Source organism: Pygocentrus nattereri, chromosome 8 (genome assembly GCF_015220715.1).
Source record: "Pygocentrus nattereri isolate fPygNat1 chromosome 8, fPygNat1.pri, whole genome shotgun sequence".
Taxonomy (NCBI): Eukaryota; Metazoa; Chordata; class Actinopteri; order Characiformes; family Serrasalmidae; genus Pygocentrus; species Pygocentrus nattereri.
In genome coordinates, this window is record NC_051218.1 from 5019171 (window position 1) to 5043548 (window position 24378).

The 24378-nt window shown below is 42.4% G+C and overlaps 1 protein-coding gene across 1 annotated transcript in view; it reads right to left on the reverse strand.

Annotated features, from left to right (window-relative positions):
- Nucleotides 1-12688: 12688 nt before the first annotated feature.
- Nucleotides 12689-24378, reverse strand: part of jph3 (junctophilin 3) — a 93406-nt gene continuing 81716 nt past the window's right edge. The window contains exons 5-6 of the mRNA XM_017724599.2: nt 21698-22719; nt 12689-16339 (exon numbers count right to left, since the gene is read on the reverse strand). Of these exons, the coding sequence (XP_017580088.1) occupies nt 16259-16339; nt 21698-22719 (1103 nt within the window). The 3' untranslated portion in view covers nt 12689-16258. The remainder of the gene's footprint in view (nt 16340-21697; nt 22720-24378) is intronic.

The window sequence follows — 24378 nt, forward strand, 5'->3', positions numbered from 1 at the left end:
AGATAGGATAGCTAGGATAGGATAGTTAGGAAAGTACAGCTTGGATAGGATAGCTAGGATAGGATAGTTAGGAAAGTACAGCTTAGATAGGATAGCTAGGATAGGATAGTTAGGAAAGTACAGCTTGGATAGGATAGCTAGGATAGGATAGTTAGGATAGTACAGCTTGGATAGGATAGTTAGGATGGGATAGTTAGTATAGTACAGCTAGGATAGGATAGTTACGATAGTACAGCAAGGATAGGATAGTTAGGATAGTACACCGTAGTCTGATCTAGAAATTCAATTAAGAAATCTGATATAGGGGCTGGATTTTAGCTCAGTAATCAGATTTCTCAGTGCATGTAAACTCTTACTCTGATTTCTATGTGATTTCTCAATCTGTGCAAGATCAGACGGTGTATTTTGTGAGATGGCAGCATAACACGGTTGGAGCAGTGCTGAAACCAATGTGAATATTCTTCATCTTCTAGATAATATAAGTTCATATTTTCTGGTAAAGCGTCATGATATGAAAAAAAGCATGTTTGAAGTTTGAGTTTTATATTATGTTTACATCACATCGTCTTCTGTGAGTTTATTGGCTGGTTGCAAAGCAGAAATCCGATGACTGTCTGACTCATGCAGACCTGGAGTTTCACATTATCTGGTTACTCTAGTGTATGTAAACATGTTGATCGGATCACTGACAAAATATGATTTTCTGCAGTTATTGGATTATTGAGTGCATGTAAGGGCACTCACTGATTACACAGCACCACACTTTTTTTTTGTTTTGTTTTGTTTTTTGCTTACAGAAGTTTTCATATTTACTCATATTTGCCGTTTCACTAAAACCAAAGTAGGTGATTACATTTCCTTATTAGGTTTTTAATAACTTGTAGATGTTTTTCCTTTGCAATATGCCCTCAACTCCCCATTGATCTTGAAATATAATAATTTTGGCAACACTGAAGAATAAAAAATGCCCTAAAAGCTATTTTATATTTGCCACTAATGATCGGACCTCTCAGAAACCTGAGCTGGAGGTTAGCTCCACTCTTAAAAAGGATGGTTCTTCAAGGGTTCTTCATTAAAGGCAAAGGTTCTATTTAGTTCTTTGCACAACCATTACAGAGCTAAATGGTTCTTTGGTGAAATGGTTCTTCAGATTAATGTACAAAACAACTTTATATATATATACACAACACATTCTCCATCAATCTGAAGGTCCAATTCATGATGCAAAGAACCACTCAGGCATGAAGTGAATCCGTGTAGACGTCAAACATGAAGCTGTTGACAGATGTATAAACCGTATAACCTAAATATGTAGGCTTGTAATGAATGAGGTTGAACAACAACTTTCCTGAGTCATTTTGTCGTTAGATGTAGTTTGCAAACTTAAAGGGTCCATATCCTGTACTTTTTGTTTTATTTTTATTTTTCCCTTGATATCCACATATATCATGTGTGGTGTTTTATGTACCAAAAAATAGTTATTTGGTAATAATTGGTTACAAACACGGATCAGGCATAACATTATATTTCTACACTTACTGTATAGCTGCACTTTGTAGTTCTACAGTTACAGACTGTAGTCCATCTGTTTCTCTGATACTCTGTTACCCTGTTCTTCAGTGGTCAGGACCCTCATGGACCCTCACAGAGCAGGTACTATTTGGGTGGTGGATCGTTCTCAGCACTGCAGTAACACTGACGTGGTGGTGGTGTGTTAGTGTGTGTTGTGCTGGTCTGTGTGAGTGGATCAGACACAGCAGTGCTGCTGGAGTTTTTAAACAGAGTGTCCACTGACTGTCCACTCTATTAGACACTCCTACCTCGTTGGTCCACCTTGTAGATGTAAAGTCAGAGACGACAGCTCATCTACTGCTGCACAGTTTGCGTTGGTTATCCTCTAGTCCTTCATCAGTGGTCACAGGACGCTGTTGGCTGGATGTTTTTGGTTGGTGGCCTATTCTCAGTCCAGCAGCGACACTGAGGTGTTTAAAAACTCCACTGATCCACTCAGACCAGCACAACACACACTAACACATCACCATCATGTCTACTGTTACTGCAGTGCTGAGAATGACCCACCACCCGAATAGTACCTGCTCTGTGAGGGTCCATTGACCACTGAAGAACAGGGTAAAAGGGGGTAACAAAGTATCAGAGAAACAGATGAGTGTAGAAACAAGGAGGTGGTCAAGATGTTTTGCCTGATCGATTCATAATGTTTATATAATCGTTCTGATTTTTTTTAGCAAGAAGATGTCTAATATGCTGATTATTTTGTATGTTACTTGTATGCTGTGTACATTGTTTGTATATTGCATTTAATACTAGAGAGACACCAACAGCTGGAACCAAATTCCTTGTGTGTGTCAACGTATGATATAACAGGCTTATTTTCAATGACATAGGCCCTTTAATGTTCAGGATTAAGCATTGAAAGAAGAACATACCGCATGTCTTCAAAGCCAAAAAGCCATGAACACAGCACAGTTTATTCCGTCTTACTTTCATGTGCTTTTCTAGTAGACCGAGTTGAATTTGAATATGAATATGAAGGAAAATGTCTCCCTCTGCCGTGCTGGTCTGGTCACGGCTTATGGACGGCTGAAGTATAATAATCAGCTTTCTCCTCACCTGTCCTCTTGTACGCCTTGCTCTTGCTTTGAACTGTTTCAGGTTGGAGAACGAGACGTTAGGACGAGGCGTGTCGGAGCTGAAAGATCAGCAGGAGCTGCTGCCATGGAGCAATCGCAGTTTCCACAGGAGCAGGCACGCTTCTCAGAGTGACCTATTTTTGTTGGCTGAGGAGAATGAGGGACAGAGAAGGGCTGCTGAATAATAAATGCCAGGCTGCGAGATGGATGAGGTTACGATGATGCTGCCGACTGTCTCTCTCTCCCCCTCCTGTATCTCTCCTCACTCACTGTTCCCCCTTCTTTTTTTATTTCACATTCCTCTATAAAGAGACTGAGTTTATAAATAACTTAAAAAGTCTCTCTGTTTTTTGCAGCTCTGACGTCCTGCAGCGCACAGGACTGCCGTCGTCAGACACACGTCAGAGGAGGTGTGTTCATGCACACGTGTGTGTGTGTGTGAGAGAGAGAGAGTAAAACCTGAGACAGTTGTGAGTACTGTACATTTTGTGGCACACTTTTTAGGTCACAATTGTTCCCAATTATTGACTCACCAGCTCTTCCCTGACAGATTTTATGAACACTGATCACAAATACAGATTTAAAAACTTCTAGAAGTTTGCAAATGTGCTCAGATTTGATACATTTCCCTAAAATTCACATTCCCACCCCCACATAACACTGATTATGTACTTCTATATTAGATATATATTCAGAGCTCCATTGGTGACATCCTGTAGAAATAAAAATAATGCGTGGCCACGCCTTATTAACGCGTGGGAATGAGATCCTAATGCGTGGTCACGACTTAGTAAGGCGTGGGAATGAGATGATTAAGTCGTGGCCATGACTTAGTAAGGCATGGGAACGAGATCGTGGCTTACTAAGCTGTGGCCAGGCAGTAGGATTTCGTTCCCACGCTTTACTAAGTCGTGGCCACAACTTAATCATCATATTCCCATGCCTTACTAAGTCGTGGCCACACATTATTTTTTATTTCTACAGGATGTCACCAGCGGGGCTCCGTAGATATACATACAGAACTTTGCAAACTTATTGGTACACAATGCTAGACGATAAAGGAGAATGCCACCAATCTTTCAAAATGTGGGTGTGATATGCTCTTCTAGAGAACTTTACCAGAATTTAGTCAGAACTTAGTCAGAAATTTTCACAGTGGTGATGAAAAGAATGAAAACAATGGCTATGATTGTGGCTATAGTTATGTTGTAGACATGGCAAACTCCCATCCCCTCATCCCCCCACCGGTTCCTATCACCACCACTGTAAAGAAATCTGAATCATTTCACACGAAACTTCTCTGACACACAGAAATTTTTAAAAATGGTGGACTTTCCCTTCAATCTTAAAGGGCCAGTTTCTCAGACACAGATTAAGCCTAAGCCTGGAATACAAAGAATTTAAAATGACGATTCGCCATTGTCACTGCAGTTTAGTCCAAGACTAGGCTTAATCCATGCTCTAAAAAAAGATTTTTAAAGGGTTCTTTAGTAAATGCATTTAGAACCATGAGTTCTATATTGAGTTCTCAGAAACCTCAGTTACAGGTCAGCCACACACTCAAAAAGATGGTTCTTCAATGGTTCTTTAGTAAAGGCAGTGGTTCTGTTTAGAACCATTTCATGCTTAAATGGTTCTTTGCATGGTGGCATGTTCTTCATATCGATGGCGAATGTGTTGTGTAAGGTTCTGTATAGAACTTTATTGAAAATGTGTACAACATCAAAAAGGGTTCTGCTAATGTAACAAGCTTGAGGTCGTAACAATAGAAGAACCTTTTTTATTGCTATATACAGCAGTTTTCAAAACGATTCTGAAAAGAAGAACCTTGCTTAAATGGTTCTTTGCATGGTGATCAATGTTGTTCATGGTTCTATGTAGAACCTTTTAGAAAATGGTTTCATATAGCACCCGAAAGGCTTCTTTTGTTGCAGGTTTGATGCTGTGATAGTAACAGAACCTTTTTGATGCTATATAGAACCTTATACAACACATTCTCAATCAATGTGAAGAACCATGTCACCATGCAAAGAAGCATTTAAGCATGAAATGGTCATTTCTAGAACTCATGGTTCTAAATAGAACCATTGCCTTTACTAAAAACCCTCAGAGAACCGTCTTTTTTAAGAGTGCATGTCTGGGGAGCCCAAAGAATTGTGCTCAAGTTTCCCTAAAACTCACTTTTCCAGAAAGCACTGATTAGTTCCGTATTAGATATGAAGACAGAAGTTTGCAAATGTATTGCTGATGAAGGGGAATACCACCATTTTTTCAAAATTTCAGCATAATTAAATGGACTAGATGTAAACAAAGTCATTCAGAGTGATTCGGTGTGATGCAGTCTGTTCTAGAGAAACTTCCAGATTCAGAATGTTTCACAGTGTTGATAACAGGAATCAGAAATGGCTGTGATTGTGGCTATAATTGTGTTGTAAGTGTGGCGACCCCTGGTTCCCATCACCACCACTGTAAAGAAATCTGAGTCTCTACAATCAACCATTTCAAACCACTCTGAATGACTCTGTTTGCATCTCAAACACTGACTTATGCAGAAAGTTTGAAAAATTGGTGGAATTCCCCTGTAATCTTAAAGAGCCAGCATCTAAGACACAGATTAAGGCTAAGCCTGGAATAAAAAGAATTTAAAATGGTGAATCGCCAGCGTCACTGCAATTTAGGCCAAGGCTCGGCTTAATCTACATTTTAAAAAAAGATGCTTTTTCATTGGTTCTTTAGTAAATGCTGTGGTTTTATTTAGAACCATGAGTTCTATATTGAGTTTTCAGAAACCTGAGTTGGCTACACTACACACTTAAAAAGACGATTCTTCAGTGGTTCTTTAGTAAAGGCAGTGGTTCTTTCCATGGCGCCATGTTCTTCAGATTGATGGGGAACGTGTTGTATATGCTTCTATATAGAACTTCTTTGAAAATGGTTCTGCATGGCACCAAAAAGCATCCTGCTATTGTAACAAGCTTGATGTCGTAACAGTAGAAGAACCATTTTTATTTCTGTATGTAACCGTTTTCAAAAAGGTTCTGCACAGAAGAACCTTGCTTAAATGGTTCCTTGCATGATGAAATGGTTCTTCAGATCGTGTTGTTTGTTTCTGCATGGAACCTTTTTGAAAGTGGTTCCGTAGGGTACCAAAAAGGGTTCTTCAGTGGTTGGAGGTTGACACTGTAACAGTAGCAGAACCTTTTTGATGCGATATATAGAACCATAAGCGCATCCTTCAGTCAATCCGAAGAACCGTTTCACCACGTAAAGAGATATTTAAGCATGAAATGGTTCTACATAGATTGTATGGTTCTAAACAGAACCATTGCCTTTATTAAAGAACCATCTTTTTTTTAAGGGTGCATGTCTGGGAAACTGGCCCAGGGAATTCAGATGAGCTCAGATTAGCTAAGTTTCCCTAAAACTGACCCTCTTTTTCAGAAAACAGTGATTACGCAGGGTGATACTAGAGTCCTTGTGGTCATTTTTCACTACTGCTTGTGAACGTTCAGATGAGCTGTTGTGTAATGTTGGTTTTCCACTGTAATGAAGTTACACAGCTAAGATCCAGTACTTTGTGCTGTTCCCTTCCAGCCAAACAGCCAGCTGTGTGACTGAGTCACCAAGCAGGCGGGGTGATTTTGGGTAAGCGCATGGCTTCGTATTCATCTCTCTCTCTCTCTCTCTCTCTCTGTCTCTCTCTCTATTTCATTTTCTCTCTCCCCTGCCCCCCATACCCCCCCATCCCCCTCTCACCAATAGATTTAGAGAAATGACCCGTAATCCTCTTCTGCTGGTGGGACAAGGCTGAACTCCACGCAGTGATTTTGTTACTGTAATCTCTGCTGAAATTGGCTTATCCTCCCTGCAGACAGACAGCAGACAGACAGCAGACAGACACAGAAAAAGACACGCAGACACGCAGGATACACACGTGAAATACCTCCACCCTACAGGGAGGCTAACCCTTGTGTGGTGTTCAGGTCTGTGGGACCCATTTTCACTGTGCACCAAAAGTAACAATGATGAGATTTATTTATGTATTTATTTATTTGTTTATTTATTTATTTTAATTTTCTTTTTTTATTTGTTACCTATTAATCAAGCAGCATTTTATCACAACAGCTATAAATTGGATGTGGCTTGAGGCTTCTTCCCCGTGGAGCTCCACATGCTGTAAGGGCCGAACATAATTGTAAATACAGAAAGAAGGAAGATCTTGGTATAGTGAAGGTTGGTACTAAGTTTTCAAAGCCCTCTGAGTTAAATATGTCATCAAGAGCTTTAATATTCTGTGTTCTCCATTGCTGCGACATAAAAGGTTTGGTATCAGATTTTTATATTCCTATATGCCAAATTGGGGTAAAAATGATGTGATTTATTATTATTTATGCTCATGTACTCTGAAGAACAAATAACCTATTTTCAGGGTCTTCACTCTGTTCACCCCCCACCCCAAACTTTATATTACACATGTGGTGTTAGGCTGAACCTGTGGGGAGTAAAAGTGTGGAGGTGCTCTCTCTTCACTCTGTTCTCCTCCTACATGGCCTTCTGTGTGTGTGTGTGTGTGTGTGTGTGTGTGTGTGTGGGTGTGAGTGTGTGTGTGTGTGGGTGTGAGTGTGGACAACATGGACAGGCTGCTGACTGGCTACAGCTGCTAAAGGAGAACCCCTCGCAGGACACTTGTGTTATTTTAAACATCTGGTATTTTAACATGAATTGTTATGGCTGTATTAATTTAAATAAACAATCATGTGGCAGATCCACCAGACCACGTAGTAGCAAACACATCAACACCACACAAGGGTTAAACAGAAGGAGTACGAGTTGGTTTTTGGAAGACACCACTCTTACATATCATCATTGTCCTATCAAAACCTCTGACCAGTTGACTTTTGTTCTAGGGGTTTTATGATACAGCATACATAATAATAACTGACTTTTTACATTAAGGCTGTTGACCCAGCACACTATTTCAGTTCATTTTTTGCCATACAATATTTGTGATATCAGACAAACTGACATTTATCAGAATGTTTTTCACTATTCTGTTAAAAAGCTCCATGATATTCATAAAGGAGACAGCCGTGAAAAAAGTGTGTGTATGTAACTTAAGAATGTAACTTTTAAGGTGGAATGAGAAAATTCTAACAAGAAGCTGGTGAACGAGAAACTGACTTCAGCTTCGTGGCTTTTCAGTGTTTGACAGTTTCTCATTGCAGATTAAACGTATCAGAAAACCAGCTGGAGTGACTATAAACACATCAGTCCATTCGTCTCCAAAATATCAATGTTCATCTTAAATCTCTCTCTTTGCCTTGTCGCTTAGCTACTAGCTAGGCGAGAGTGTTGTCTGCGTTGCGTTGCTATGGTGACCAGCAGCCTGCACACCAACCTTCAGAGTTAAAGAGTGAATCAGCAGCTCGACATTAGCTCCAGCATTTAAGACCATTTACTGTTAAACTGTGTTGAAGGATCAGCAGAGATTTATGTTACTGTAAAGGAGGATTATTTTATTTTTACCTACTAATCTAATTCAGCTGTGGAGCCACAACAGGGCAGTAAAAGAGCCCTGTGTGGCTCTAGAGCTGCATGTTTCTGACCCCTGTACCAAGGAATATGAAATTTAGGAATTTACCACTATAGAAAATACAAGGTTTTCTTATAACAGTGACAGCTTATGAGCCATCACTTATACATTTAAAATCAAGTCTACAGTCTTTTTTTTAAATGAAATCCAGTCAGTGTGAAATGTAAAGATTCTCCCGCAGCTGTGAAGCTGTGTTTTTGTTGTGTAGCGACAGTGATGACACTGTATGTGTTTATATGGGCCACAGGATGCACACGTGGCGATTCTGTGAGAGCCAGGATGGACACAGGTATTCGCACAGCATTGAAGTAGCTTCATGAAACCAGCTGTGCTTCTGACATCGTTTGTCTCAATAACTCAACATGCAGCTCAGTTTCAGGCCCCTCCTCCTGTACACACTGGGTCTGAAATGCTCAGCATTTGGAATGTGTGTGCCAACGTGCCTCTGGGTGTGCTGGAACGAACCATCTGAGAGCTCCTGGAGGGTTTTCAGCTCAGTTTCGTGGAAGGTTAGGAGCCAAGACACAGTGAAGAAGATGTGATTACCGTGGTTGTTATAATAAGAGGATATTGTCACTGTTGGGTTAAAACATCAAAACCTCGTAGCTTGTTTTTATATATAAAATGACAGCTGTGTATTACATTATGTGATCATTTCATGAAGAATGGGCCAACAGAAGTGGTCCACAGTTACTCACATTCAAAGTTATCTTCCTTCTGAAATTTGCTGTCGTGGAGATGCACCCATCCGCTTTTTCTCTGGTGCTGATTCTGCTACCTGAACTCAGGATGTTGTCTGATACAGAGCAGCGTTTCCTACACATAGGCCGTACCTTCCCCGAATATTTTGACACCCACTCAAGTATATTTTGTCCCATTTTAACAGTTTGCACGTTGTGTAATGTGACGAAATATGGGGTCACTTGTCTTTTAACACTTGTGACGTTGCTGTGATTCTGTTCAGTAAAAGAAAAAACTTACATTTACAAAATTACAAGATAATGCGAAACAATTCAAACCACACATGCCTTATTTGAATATCCAGTTATGTTTACATCACTGTGTAATTGTTGCGATTGTTCTCCTGTGAATAAGGAATGAGGCTGCAAGTCACTTATTTATTAAACTGTAAGAGAGAAAAATATATAAGGTAATAAATCAATAAAGTTTGACAAAATAGCTCACTGCATAATGCACTGTCACCATTATGATTTATAATGGCCAAAAAAGACGTGTTCAGTATAGCTGGGTCTCTTCTATACATAATACTGATGCCAACTGGTACTAGTATATCAGATCTGTGCACCACTAATTTATGATTTTCCAGTAGACTTTTAGTCTTAGTGCTTTTAGTTCGGAGTGCTTTTGTTTAATCTTATTTGTCCTACTTGTATCCTAATTGCCATATCTAGGACACCCCAAAAAGATGGGTTCCTCTCAGTGGTTCTTCCTCAAAGCTCTTAGAGAGGTTCGCCTTTTGAGTCTCAGTTCCCCGGTTCTTCCTTGTGTTCTTAGGGAGTTCTGAGTCTTGGTTCCTCTCAGTGGCTCTTCCTCATGTTCTTAGGGAGTTCTGAGTCTTGGTTCCTCTCAGTGGTTATTCCTCATGCTTTTAGAGAGTTTCTCCTGGGTCTTTGTTCCTCTCAGTGGTTCTTCCTCAAAGCTCTTAGAGAGTTTCTCCTTTTGAGTCTCAGTTCCTCGGTTCTTCCTCGTGTTCTTAGGGAGTTCTGAGTCTTGGTTCCTCTCAGTGGATTTTCCTCAAACTCTTAGATAGTTTCTCCTGAGTCTTGGCTCCTTTCAGTGGTTCTTCCTCAACATTTTAGAGAGTTTCTCCTGAGTCTTGGCTCCTTTCAGTGGTTCTTCCTCAAGCTCTTAGGGAGTTCTGAGTCTTGGTTCTTTTCAGTGGTTCTTCCTCAAGCTTTTAGAGAGTTTCACCTGAGTCTTGGTTCCGTTCAGCGGTTCTTTCTCAAGTGCATAGAGAGTTTCTTCTTTTTAGTCTTGGTTCTTCTCAGTGGTTCTTCTTCAAGCTCTTAAGAGTGACTTCTTTTTAGTCTTGGTTCCTCTCAGTGTTTCTTCTTCAAAGCTCTTAGAGAGGTTCGCCTTTTGAGTCTCAGTTCCCCGGTTCTTCCTTGTGTTCTTAGGGAGTTCTGAGTCTTGGTTCCTCTCAGTGGCTCTTCCTCATGTTCTTAGGGAGTTCTGAGTCTTGGTTCCTCTCAGTGGTTATTCCTCATGCTTTTAGAGGGTTTCTCCTGGGTCTTTGTTCCTCTCAGTAGTTCTTCCTCAAGATTTTAGAGAGTTTCTCCTGAGTCTTGGCACCTTTCAGTGGTTCTTCCTCAAGCTCTTAGGGAGTTCTGAGTCTTGGTTCCTCTCAGTGGTTCTTCCTCATGTTCTTAGGGAGTTCTGAGTCTTGGTTCATTTCAGCGGTTCTTTCTCAAGCGCATAGAGAGTTTCTTCTTTTTAGTCTTGGTTCTTCTCAGTGGTTCTTCTTCAAGCTCTTAAGAGTGACTTCTTTTTAGTCTTGGTTCCTCTCAGTGTTTCTTCTTCAAGCTCTTAGAGTTTCTTCTTTTTAGTCTTGGTTCTTCTCCGTTCTTCAAGCTCTTAGAGAGTTTCTCCTGAGTTTTGTTTCCTCTCAGTCATTCTTCCTCATGTTCTTGGAGAGTTCTGAGTCTCAGTTCCTCTCAGTGCTCTTTGGGAGTTTTTCCTGACACTGTCTGCTTCAGTGATGCTCATTAGTATACTTCCTCCTTGTAAATGTACTTACTCCTTTGGGACAATGACTGCAGAAGGCAGCATATAAATAAAATTGAATTGAATTGGACTGAAATATTGTTGTGGGTGAAGATTCTATACCTGTTTTTTTTTTTTTAACTCTTCCAGCTCTGCTCTATTTCTCTGAGCGCCATAGTGCACCATTCAGATTACTGCATTAAAATGAACCAAGATCGAGACCACAGAGATCAGTGTTTGGTGACTTGTGGCTTGAAATTTAAACAAATACTACTGTAACTGTCTGTTACCTCAGATAAAGTTACCATTACTCGCTTTAACCTGATCACAGTGTAAATTCACTTCGTACCAGTTTGAAAGTAGTTTATGAAGAGCTAGTTGTGTGATAATTTCACATTGGGTAACTGGTAATGTGATAAATTAGATAATGTTGAAGGTTTTATTCAAATAAATCTATATGAATATGAGTAAATGAGTCTGTAGGTGGGTCCACACTTCAATACTTCAATTCCACACTCTCATAACTACAGAACCTCGTTTTTTTTAAGCTTTATTGAATAATTTGCAATAGGTCCTGAAAAATGAGTCTAGGGTTAAAGGGTTTACTATTATTATTAAGTGCACATATTTTGTTTTGTTGTCCGTCACCTTCTCAGGAGACAGGCTCAGACCACAGGCTGACTGACCACGAAAGTGTCCCAAATTAAGGTTGCTATGGCAATGACCCTCCTTCACGAGATATATTTACATGTGCAGTGTTTGTATCTTTAAAAATAAATAATCCATTTTTACTGATGCTCTATTCAGGATGCTCTCTGACTGTTTGGCCCAGTCCCGTTTCACCTCTGGCTCCTACCACTGGGCCCTTAGCCCCTCTGTTTTGCGCGCTCATGTCTAGGGGTGGGGTGTCCTGATTCCTGTTGAGATAGAGGGGTGGGGTGAAGTGTTGAGGCTACATGAACCTCCAAATGGAGGTTTTTCAGAGACTCCAAATGGGGTGTTATGAGAAAAATAAGAAAAAAAAAACGGCCAGATGGCTGAACGACTGACCAAAGAAACCCACAATTGTGGTCATTTTCTTTGTTAAAAAATTACGATAATCATATTTGGTCATTTTCTTCACAACAAGCATAAAAAACACAAATGGCATGGTAACGTCTTGGTAGCTAGCTAGCTAACTTTCCCGGTCCACCTTAAATAGTCCAACAGTTCTGAAGCCTGAAGAGCCATAATGTAACTGCGGCACCATTTAAGGTGGAACGGAAAAATCTGGTGACTATCTGACTTCAGCTTCATATCACTGAAGAATTATTGGTGGGCTATAATAAATAATTGCCCCCCTCTTTGAAGGCATATGATGTGCTAAATGTAAGTAAAGCCCAGCAGTGAGGAGCTGAACTTTCCTCTGTTGTCACTGAAGACGGTTGGAGAGCAGCGCTAGTAGCCTGATAATAAAGGAATGTGTTTTTTTGTTGTTGTTGTTTTTTTTTGATGGTCCCATTTCATAGGGCACGTTTTTTGACCACTACCCCTTGTAACTCAGTTCAGATTAGGGTGACACTCGAAAACAAGGGGTAGTGGTAAAAAGGAGAAATGGGACTGGGGCCTTAGAAGTCAGAGAAAATGCTCACCGTTCAGTCAAATTGCAGTGAGAAAGGCAATGAAAGAAGACAGAAGGCAATAAAACAGGACGCAGATTCAATGACCACAGAACAACAGCTTACTTTCAAACACTTTCATTATGTTCTCCACATAACTCAAAAAACAAACAAACCCCCGGAAAAAAGTAAAGAACTGAATCGGAGAAGGAGAGAAAGAGAGAAATAAAGAACTTGGCATGCTCGGGCATGCGATGGCCTCACAGGGTGATGGGGTACGTCCAGACAGAGTGGTAGAGTAGCCACCGGAGAGGGCAGATTTCATCCCCTGCTTGCTTTGCTTCCTTTCCCTGCACACACGTCAGTAACAGCGTACAGCGTCTGCAGCAGAGCAGTTGCACATTCTCCAGAAACCCAGGAACCACAGACGAGGTGGACAAACGTGATGGGTAGAGAAGTTCTCCACACGTTTGACCTCCGCCTTTCGTTCCTTTCCATCAACATGTTTTGTACATTTTTTATATTCTCTGTTTAATTTTTTATTTTTTTTTTGGTTGGATAGAGAAACGGAGAGATATGGTGGGAAAAGGGAGAGAAGAGAGAGAACGAGAGAGAGAGAGAGGGAGGGAGAGAGAGAGAGAGAGAGAGCACAGACTGTGAGCGATCATTGACAGGAGCAGAGACTCAGGCGGAAAGTACAGGCCCCATACACACATGCTATAAAAACATCTCAGAGTCTTTGAGTTTAGTAAGCCAGCTAGAAAAAAAATAAAGAAAACGCCTCTCTTCTGTTTTTTTTTAGGTTTCTTTCGTTTCTTTGATGACGTCTCGTTTTAGCTTCTTCTCAGATTTTTTTTGAAGTAGATAAACGGATGCAGGACCTGCACCCAGCTCCTCTGACTGCAGTGCAGCGGATCCTGTGGAGCACTTTTCTTTTTTTTGTTGTTGTTTCTGTTTTTTTACGGCCGTTTTACTGACCGGACTGCCCGGTAAAGCTCTGCTCTTTGTCTGCAGAGCATCATGGAAAACAGCCCGAAAAATACAGCCTCTTTGTTTGGGGGGGTTAAATATATATTTTTTTGGCCGAGGTAAATAAATAAATAAATAAATAACGTTTTAAATTAAAATCGCAACCCTATACTGCTTCCAAAACTAGAAGAGTTTATATCCTTATTTTTCTTAGAAGTTATCTATACAAAACTAAAACATACGTGAGCATGCAAATTTGTCTTTTTTTTTTTTTTAAAAAAACAAGGCAGTTGGCGTTTTTTTTTTTTTTTTTTCCATTTTCCAGACATCTTGCAAATAGCTAAAAAATCTTTTTTTCTATTTTTTTCTTCTTTTTTTTTTAAATCATTTATCGATAAATATTTATTTTGAAAGCAGCAGTTGGAAAAAACGTTAACAGTCTCTAAACTTCTGGTCGAGAACGCCGGTTTCCTCAGGTGTGCGGGGTGAGGTGGGCAGCATCGTTTGTCAGTTACCGTAGTAAGAGAGAAGGTGGGGACTGGGACCCCGGTGGGATTTAAAATGAGTATGGACTCACAGAACATCAAGTGTTAGCCCTCGTACAACATTCAGACAGTGTTTAAACAGTGAAGCCTGTCGATCAAACTCAAAAATGTAGAAAATATCATCTGCAAATCCACGAGACCAGATCCCATGTAATTTCACACACCTTGTGTAAGGAGATGAGTGCGTACAATAGCGCTGAATTTCTGGATTGTACAGTGTTCCAGATGAAGAATAGTGATGAAACCCTCTCAGCTCCTGCGTTTGGGTCAGATCTGATCTTCTGTAGCGACAGAAGCTGAAGCACTGGTGGCTCTGTATGTCTCGGTCAACAGACTTTCACTGTGGTGGTGAAATTTATGCACACGTTCAGTGTCGGCAGGCCAGATTGCCCCGGAGTTTTGGTTGGACCTCAGCGACAAATCCAGATTCTAGCATAGATTTTGGTAAAGTTTGTCTTTGCGAAAATATCGCAAACACCAAAAACAACATAAAAGCCTGCCATGACACTGCGAGGTGCATGTACAGTTGATTTGATGGAAAGATAAAGTGGACAGGAGGTAGGCCTGGTAGGGACGGAAAGGTGAACAGAGTAAAGGCCCAATCAGGAACCTCTAGAACTTCTTCTATAAATGTTCAGTCACGCTCACTTTTGCCAGCTGAATTTTACAAGTGAAATAAAATGTTTCTCGGAGTTGCAGGCGTGAGTGTTTGCTGTGTCTTCTGCTCTGTTGTCTTGCTAGTCTATAGCGACTTTTTAAGTTCTCATTTCACCGTTGCATATTAGTCACAATTAATTACAACCATTGACTATTAAAAGTCACTTCTTCTCCCATAGCAGCCGTGGGCTGGAGGTTAGAGAACCAGCCTTGCAACCAGAAGGCTGCCGGTTCGATCCCCTGAGACGAGAGGACGTGACTGAGGTGCCCTTGAGCAAGACACCTAACCCCCAACTGCGGATAGGGCTGCCCACCGCTCCAGGCAAGTGCTCACTGCCCCCTAGTGTGTGTTTAAGGTGAAGTTTGCCCATTAAGTGACTAATAAGGGTCACTTAATCTAATCGGGTTTGCGAGACCCTGGGAAAGGACTCAATTCAGCTTATGAAACACTGTAGCAGTATGGCAAACTGTTGTGGAGGGGATGATGTGAAATCTGTTTTGGAACACTTTCTGGATGAAAAAGATGTTCTGTAAAATATGGAATGACAAAATCTGTGAAAGTCATTGATTGCATAGCGTTGTTTAACTTAGCAATGCCTTTAATGTAGCCTTTGTTTATCCTACTTGTCCTCTTAGAATAATTCTCTTTTCCATTATCGCCCCTATGGGAGTTGCTCGGTTATGTTAGCATCAAGGTAGCAGTGCATCCCTAATATCTGTGCCACAGTTCAGGAATCAGTTCAGCTGGCAGGCCGGTGTTTAGGACCGCAGTAACTGAGGCAACACCTGGACTAAACATCCAGTTCTGTGTTTACAAGCTGTGAAACAGTCTAGTCAGTTCCTGATGGGGCCTTTAAACCAGGAGGTGGAACGAGAGGATGGAGCTTGGTGTGATGCGGGGGGTGTGTTGAGGAATGGGGCGGAGAGTGTTGGGGTAAGACAGGGGGCCGTTTCCCATCCTTTTGACGTCACGGCTACGCAGTACGCTCATCACCCACAATGTTTTGATGGAGTAAACCTCACGCACACCCCTCATGCCACCTCGCATACCCTCAATCTCCCACCACCAAATGTCCATTTGAGTCCTTTCCCCAAAAACAAACCCAACCCAATAAGAAAAGAAAAGAAAAAGCCATTGGAATAGTCAAGAACCCCAAAAAGGCAAATAAGGAATAAAAAAAAAACAAGTACATTAACTGGAATATCATCGATGAATAAATAAATCAGTTGAAACTATACGTTAAAAAGGGAGCTTTCCAGCTCTGTCATTGAGATGAAGAAAAAAGAAAACAAACAAACATAAAAGAGTTCTTTGGAGAAGCAGAGAGGGCACGGCTCGGCCCACGTTTGGCCGTTGTTTGCGTCGCCTTCCTCCGTCCTTTCGTCGTGTTCCTGTAACCTCATCAGAAGTAGCTGTGGGTTTAGAAACGAGGCAGGGGGCCAGATAACACTCATATAATCCGATTTATCATAATAGCTTTTTGATCAAATAAGAGGAATCATTATAGAGGATAACGTAGTTTAAATAAAAAAGTGAATAAATAAAATGGCGACTCCAATGTTGAGCAAAATCACCATGACAACCAGAACTGAGCTGGAGCCCTGTTGAGAGAGAGGGAGAGAGAGAGAGGGGGGGGGGGCAGTGAGAGAGGGAAAACATCAATATTTGCTGTACCATTACACATTCATTACATGAGTCTGATCATGTGAGTCAGTTTTTTTTTGTCCTGCATTATTTTCAGAAGCACAGATGAACTGGAAGGTGTACGTTGCGCACAGAGAGGGCTGTGCCGTGCCGTTTGATGGAGAGATAGGAAATGAAAATGAGCCTCTCTCGGGTGCATGGCGAGAGCAATCGAAGGGTGAGCATGTTCAAAAAAAAAAAAAAAAGAAAGAAAGATGAAGAGCGTCTGGCTGAGGCGCTTTTTAATTGATGTGCTTACGTAACCGTGTCATTGTGGACCATGTTTACTGCCGCCGAGAGAATAAGGACACACGTTTTACATGCGAGAAACATGTGAGCCATGAAATCGGGAGGTGAAGTGTAAAGAAAGACAGCGGCGGTGTCGGAATCCAGCACGCATACTCATAGCAGCTGATATAAAATGTGCATATGTAGAACAGTATGGCGTAAATTAGCATAATTTGACATCAGTCATGACAAAAATGAGGGTTATCTTGCTTTAAAAGTTTAATACACAGATGTAGACTCTCTGCCGGTTGTTATACGTAAATTTGGTCAAGATAATTCAGGCCGATCTGTAATCTGTATGAAAGTAATGAAGCCAACAGTGTAATGGAAGCCACTGATTAGCACCGTGCATGCCTAAATAATCACTCGCTCGTATTAAAATGAGTTATGAAATGGTCTTAAAAATGGACTGACTTAATTATGCGGTTTCTGACTCTGTGAGATGTAAATGTTGAACATGCCATAAATTAGCATCACATTGAAAAACATCAGATTTTCCAAAAGGTGGGCCCTCTCTGTCAATGTGTTTTCTTCTGACAGCGGACCCCCATGGACCCTCACAGAGCAGGTACTTTTTGGGTGGTGGGTCACCTTGTCGGTCCACCTTGTAGAGGTAAAGTCAGCGACGACAGCTCATCTGCTGCTGCACAGTTTGTGTTGGTCATCCTCTAGTCCTTCATCAGTGGTCACAGGACGCTGTTGGCTGGATATTTTTGGTTGGTGGACTGTTCTCAGTCCAGCAGTGACTCTAAGGTGTTTAAAAACTCCAGCAGCACTGCTGTGTCTGATCCACTCATACCAGCACAACACACACTAACACACCACCACCACAACAGTGTTACTGCAGTGCTGAGAACGATCCACCACCCAAACAGTACCTGCTCTGTGAGGGGCCATGGGGGTCCTGACCACTGAAGAACAGGGTAACAGAGTATCAGAGAAACAGATGGACTACAGTAACTGTAGAACTACAAAGTGCAGCTATACAGTAAGTGGAGCTGATAAGATGGACAATGAGCGTAGAAACAAGGATTCTGGCTGATCGTTGTGTAGATTATTAATTGTGTTAAATACTCAATTTTGACTGTATTTCTCAGTGTGTTGCCTTTTTCTTATTCAGTGGATTCTGACAGCTTTTACTGTAAGTACTGAATTGTGTGGGTTTTCCTCGGTTGACTAACATGCTGGAGTGTTTGTGTTTTGTGCAAACCTGTTTTACACAAGTATACTGCACTCTGTCTTTCTCTGCAGCTACACACACCTCCCCTCATGTAACTCTCACACACCCTCCCATTGGCTGCCAGTGGAGCAAGGCATAAGCTGTTCCCTAGCAACAGAGTGCAGGGCAGCCAATGCCGGGCTGTGTTGTGGAAGGAGCCACTTTGCCAATCTGCTGTTACCAAGGTTGGTGCGGTGCAGTGTGTTATAGTCGGGGCTGTGAGGAGCTGAGGAGGTCTGTGTGGTCTGTAAGCTTTGCCGGGGCGAAGGTTTAAGGCACCTGCGTTAGCACACTGCTCCGAGGCCTACGCCGTACGCACTTTTCTCCCTTTTAATGGTCGGTACATCCTGTCGTGCAGCAGTGATGCCTGCTGCGCTGCACAGCTGGTCAGGATTTAATTGTTTACTTTGGAGCAGATTTTGAAGCATAGATACTTTAACAGTACAGATGATGGCCCTGTTCCAAATCCGTGATGGAAGGATAAACAGGTCCACGTTTTTGAGTTAAGCAGTAGTGGCCTCGGTCATGTTTTGTTATGAATGAGCCCTAATTAGTCTATTCTGAAAGGAGGAGACGTGCGTTTTTAAAAAAAGCTTTAAAAAAATGTCCCTGTTACACCAAATGCAACTGATCAAGGAATCTTTAAGGGCCTGTTTACCCTTTTCACTTGGATGCGTCAACACACGTGATCGGTTTACGTTCAGATCACTCCAGCCATGTTCAGTGGTGGTCGGAGATGGATCTCGACTGCATTTCACACAAGTCAAGTTCATTTCTATAGTGCTCTTTATAACAGGTGTTGTCTCAAAGCAGTTTCACAGAAAAATCCAGGTCCAAAGCCCCAAGGAACAAGCCAGTGGTGACAGTGGCAAGGCAAACTGCCTAAGAACAAGAGGAAGAAACCCTGAGAGGAACCAAAACTCAAAAGACCCATCCTCCTCTGCACTCCCAGAAATAAAGGTAGCAAACTGTCTCTGCATCAGGACCCCTCTTGTCACTGAGGTGGTTCCCTGAAGGGTTCAGTACCTTTAGTCAGGGAACAGGAGCCTATCACAGCAGTTATCGGACGGAAGGCAGTCCATCTCAGGGCAGACAGACAGACACTTACACACAGGGGCAATTTAGCATGTCCAATTGGCCTGCCTGCATGTCTTTGGACTGTGGGAGGAAACCGGAGAACCTGGAGGAAACCCACGCAGACACGGGGAGAACATGCAGACTCCACACAGAGAGGACCCCGGTCGCCCGGCTGGGGAATCGAACCCAGGCCCTCCTCGCTGTGAGGCGACAGCGCTACCCACCGTCTCTTGATGTCTCTTGTAAATACTCACCTAATACGTCCTCTATTAGTGGATAACATCTGAATAACGTCCTCTATTAGTGGATAACATCTGAATTATTCATTATTAATTACATATTATTAGATTAACATATTTAAAATATTACTTTATAAAACAATACTGATGGAAATTTTCATTAGTACTTCATTTGTAAACCCCTTGAAATCCTAGGCTTATTATGTACTATGGCTTATTATTTAACAACTACAAGGCCTGAGTAACTTAAGCAACTCTGATGCAAACTGGCTGCTGTTATGTTATAAAAGTGTGTAATAAAACATTGGGCCCGTGTTGCTGAAACCTTAAAAAAAATCAGCTTGGTCTTGTCTATGCCTTCACTTGCAAGTCTTATTCAGTGTATTGAGAGAATGACATGAAGTGCCTGATTAAGTTTCCCTTCATCAGAAGTTGCTCTGCATGAACATGCATTAATAATTAAATAACATCTAATGTACATAAACTCTGTCAATAACACACAGACACAAAACTAAATTCAGTTCAGGATATACATGTCGAAACAAAGTCTCTGTGACAGTGCTAATTTCTTCTAGCGCCCTATGAGATGCTAGTAGTAAGTTAGCACTAAGCTAATGGTGATTCATATAAGCGTTTTTTTTGTTTGTTTGTTTGTTTGTTTTGGGTTTTTTGGGCATTCTAGATTACATGTGGACATTTAAAGTTTGTAAAAATGGCCCGTGGCTTAACTGTTGGCATAACATTCTGACCACCTCCTTGTTTCTAAGCTCATTGTCCATTTTATCAGCTCCACTTACTGTATAGCTGCACTTTGTAGTTCTACAGTTACAGACTGTAGTCCATCTGTTTCTCTGATACTTTGTTACCCTGTTCTTCAGTGGTCAGGACCCCCATGGACCCTCACAGAGCAGGTACTGTTTGGATTCTTTAGTCCTTAGGTGCATCCTCTAGTCCTTCATCAGTGGTCACAGGACGCTGTTGGCTGGATGTTTTTGGTTGGTGGACTGTTCTCAGTCCAGCAGTGACACTGAGGTGTTTAAAAACTCCAGCAGCACTGCTGTGTCTGATCTACTCGTACCAGCACAACACACACTAACCCACCACCACCATGGCCGTGTCACCGCAATGCTGAGAATGATCCACCACCCAAACAGTACCTGCTCTGTGAGGGTCCATGGTGGTCCTGACCACTGAAGAACAAGGTAACAAAGTATCAGAGAAACAGATGGACTACAGTCTGTAACTGTAGAACTGCAAAGTGCAGCTATACAGTAAGTGGAGCTGATAAGATGGACAATGAGCTTAGAAACAAGGAGGTGGTCAGAATGTCATGGCAGATCGGTGTGTGTGTAACACTTTAACAGTGACTTTTTCAGTGAAGAGTCCTGATATAGAGCTGCTGCTGTTTAGTTTCTAAGAACTAAGGCTGGGTGGACCCTACACAACTTTTAAAGTCTTAATTTCTCTCCTCAGATTACATGACGCAAACAAAGCTGATCTTACTGCACTTGTTTATGCTTTTATGCTCAGTGAAAACGCAAGCTGGCGATAAATATGGGCCTGAGAAACGCTGATATCGCAGTGAGAGCTGGAGAAATGTTTCACTACAAACTGGAAGCTGAGCTGAAATTGTGGTCTGGACATTATAAACATGATATCGGCTCTTATTTGCCTGTTTTACACGCAGCTCCTCTGTCTCCGCTCCAGTGTTCAGGTGTTCAGGCACATCTCTTCACCTGTTTCTCTGCTCTTCTCCTGTTCTCCTCTCTGACTGGCATTTGAATCACTCACTCGGACCTTTTCACACTGCAGGACTCATGAATGTTTTAGGGAAATATCAACATGTTTGATAGTATCGGAGCATCTTTGATCATGTCAGAGCTCGATCAGAGGGATAAAGATTCACTCGCTGCTCCTCTCACACTAACAGATAATCTCCAGCGTCAGTCACTTCCGATCGAGCTCCCAACCTGGAAAATGGCTTCAGATTGTGAAAATTTGGCGCAAGGTGCATGTCAGGGTTAAAATCGGGCAAAATGTTGTGCTGAAACCTAGACTACGGCTGTAGGCTGTGACTGTGTATCTAAAGCTTCCCAAAGGCCTTGAGTGACCTTTTTTCTTCCAAAATTGACCCCACATTATAAATCACAACATACTGGTTGATTCCATTGTCAGTTTCTAATTGTGTTATGTTTGCTGACATGTGAGGCTTTCAGTCCAGCTCCTGAAGTCCTAACCAATGAGAGAGCTTGTCTGGATGTCTCTATCTGGATACCCCAGACAAAACAATCCTGACTGGACAGTTTTCCATTGGGCTCTTCAAGATTTTAAGCCTTTTGTTTCCTAACAAAACTTAACAGTGAAGTAAATAGTTTTACTACAATACTGGCAGAGTTTTAATACAACACGCATGACAATTCTGTTAAATAAAAATGACACGGATCTTTACTCACCGAGTTTGCTTTGAGCTGTGTCTGGTTCTCGTTGTCTTGTTCTAGTGCAATGGGTGAGGATTTCTGTGGAGGAGAGAGTGTGAGGTCCCTGCGCAGAGGCCGAGCCTCTAGTTTCTCCCCCATGCGGAGAGTGTCTAGCTTCTGCACCGAGGAGGAGTCCGGACTGGGCCCTTCCCGGCTGTCCCGGGCCCCTGAGGGCCTCACTGTGTCCCGGGACTCCCTCTCTCTCTCCCTGTCTCTCTCCCTCTCTCTATCTCTATCTTTCTCTCGGTCCCGGGTTTTGCCCCGTCTCTGCAGCGTGTGCGAGCGAGACTCCGAGTGACCGTGATGCTCCGCCCCTTGCCCATAGGGCTTCTGGGAATTGGAGTCCATGGGCTGCAGCGGCCTCATCTCCATCTCATAGTTGCTGAGCTTCTCCTCATCCTGCTCCAACAGGCGGGAGTGGGCCAAGCTGTCGCCATGGCGATGCGAAGTCCAGGACGCAGACGGACAGTCCGCCCACCTCTCCCGTGAGCTTTTGTGATTGGACGAGCTGTGCTCTCGTGGCTTATGATTGGAGGAGGAGTGCTTGTGGCCATTAGCATCCGGCACGGACGGTGTGGTCGAGCGGCTGCTGCCCCTGCTGCCCCCCCTGCTGCCGCCGCCACGTGACGAGCGCTTGTCCTTTTCTTCGCTCCAGCTGTTAGCCCTCAGGTAATCCCCTCCACCTCCACCTGACCGTCCCTCGCCCCGCCCCTCTCCCCGCCCCTCCAGCAGCACCTGGATTTCAGAGGTTCCACCCCTCTCGTCGTCTACAGCGCTCTGCCGCAGGAAGCGGGCATTCTTGGTGCGGTGCGAAGGCTTGGAGGCAGGGCTTCGAGGCGGAGTGGACGGCCGGCTCGGCACGGGGCTCACGTCTGGCGTCAGGTCTGGCGGAGTGGAACCTTTCATGTAAAGGTCAGTGCTGTCTGGCGTCCCGCTCGAGATGACCTCCCCATCGTTCTCGCTAGAGTGCTGGTGCTTTGGCCTCTGACACTCCACTCCTGCAAATAGCCACACAATACATCTCTGAGGGTCTTCACTTACAATCCACATTCATTTATGGACAACACTATTTCAAACCTCACTGGAGAAAAGCTAAGCCCAGTGTATTTATTGCAGTGTTTGGTGTCATTGTCTTTCCCTTCTTGTTTATAGCTCTTGTAACTCTTCTAGCTCAAGTCACACATGTTGCATCAAAGACGTCCTTCTCATGGAAAATTAAATCATCTATAAAGGCTCATCCAACAAATGTTCTAACATGTGGGGACTATATTTCCATATTTTAAAAAGATTAAACTTCCATATTCTCTCACCTGAGTTTGTCCAATTTGGGAAATGTTGCAAAATGTTTTGTAGGGAATTAGTGGGTTGATGTCACAGTGTTTACTTGTTTAACTCATGCAGCTTTTCCCCCACACACAGATACATATATAGTTTTTTGTTCTATTTTTTAACTAATTGTATTATTTTAATTACTTATATATTTAGTCTCAAGGCCACACCAAGCAAGAATGACTTTATTCAGAGGACACTCAATTGATTCCGTCGCATTTATAGCTGAGAATGTTTTGCACACCAAACACATTTCAGATGTTGAAAATGTGACATTTTATTCGCCGTCTGTTCAATTTCTGCAAACCTTCGCCAGCAGCATGAACCAATCACTGTTGTCACTCACTTTGACATGTTAACTTGCATGACGTAGCAGCTGTATTCCAGCAAAAGCAGCTCAAAACAAAAACTCTTCAGGTTACTTTCACTTTTCCAAAAACAGTAGCTCAGTGTCTGTGTTGCCATGCCAATCCGGTTGAATACCCTGTGATTATAGATTAAGACTCAGGTGTTTATGCTCACTCTACTCAACGATCTGATGGAAAACCTCCGTTTACATGCACATTACAAGTAATCCGATCCAAAATGATGCACACATGTAGAGAACCACTTAGTGTAGACATTCCCATGACAATGAGTAACATCTACATCCTTATTAAAGAAGGCCGAGAGGAAGACGTCGTGTTCTGAGACACATAAGCTGGACGTCCGTCCCACCGCCGTCTTTTAAAGACCAGAGCATGAACTTCGCCTCCTCTGCAGACCAGTTTCTGCTCCGCCGTGTTGAACGGTACAAACTCTCACTATGATGCGACGCACAGGTAGAACTGACTTGAACTTTCCGATAGGGAATGTAATCGGATACAGGCGTTTACACTGATATTATTCTTCTATTTAACGGATTATTTACAGGATTACCCACCTCAATCTGTCGGATAGAAACTGTATTCTGAATGGCTTCAATCGGGCTATTGAGGTGTATACATGGACGTATCATTCCAATTGAACTATTAGTCGGATTATCATCAGGCTGCATGTAACGTGGCTAGTGTCACTGTTTGCTCATTCTGCGAGGAGCAAAAGAGCCCTTATTTACACTCAAACAAATTCTATTGTTAACTACGTCTAGTGTAGAGCTGCATCACCAAAAGCAACTCAAACTGAGTTACCGAGAGCTGTGACTGAAAGAGCTTAGAAAGTTTCGGCTCCTGAATGAGGTGGAAAAACTCTTGCTTTTCCAAAGTGGAAAGCATCCTGCAGAGTGTCACAGTATGCCCTTTTTTTAAAGAAGCCAACAACCTTGTGATGAACTCTTGTGATAATCTGGC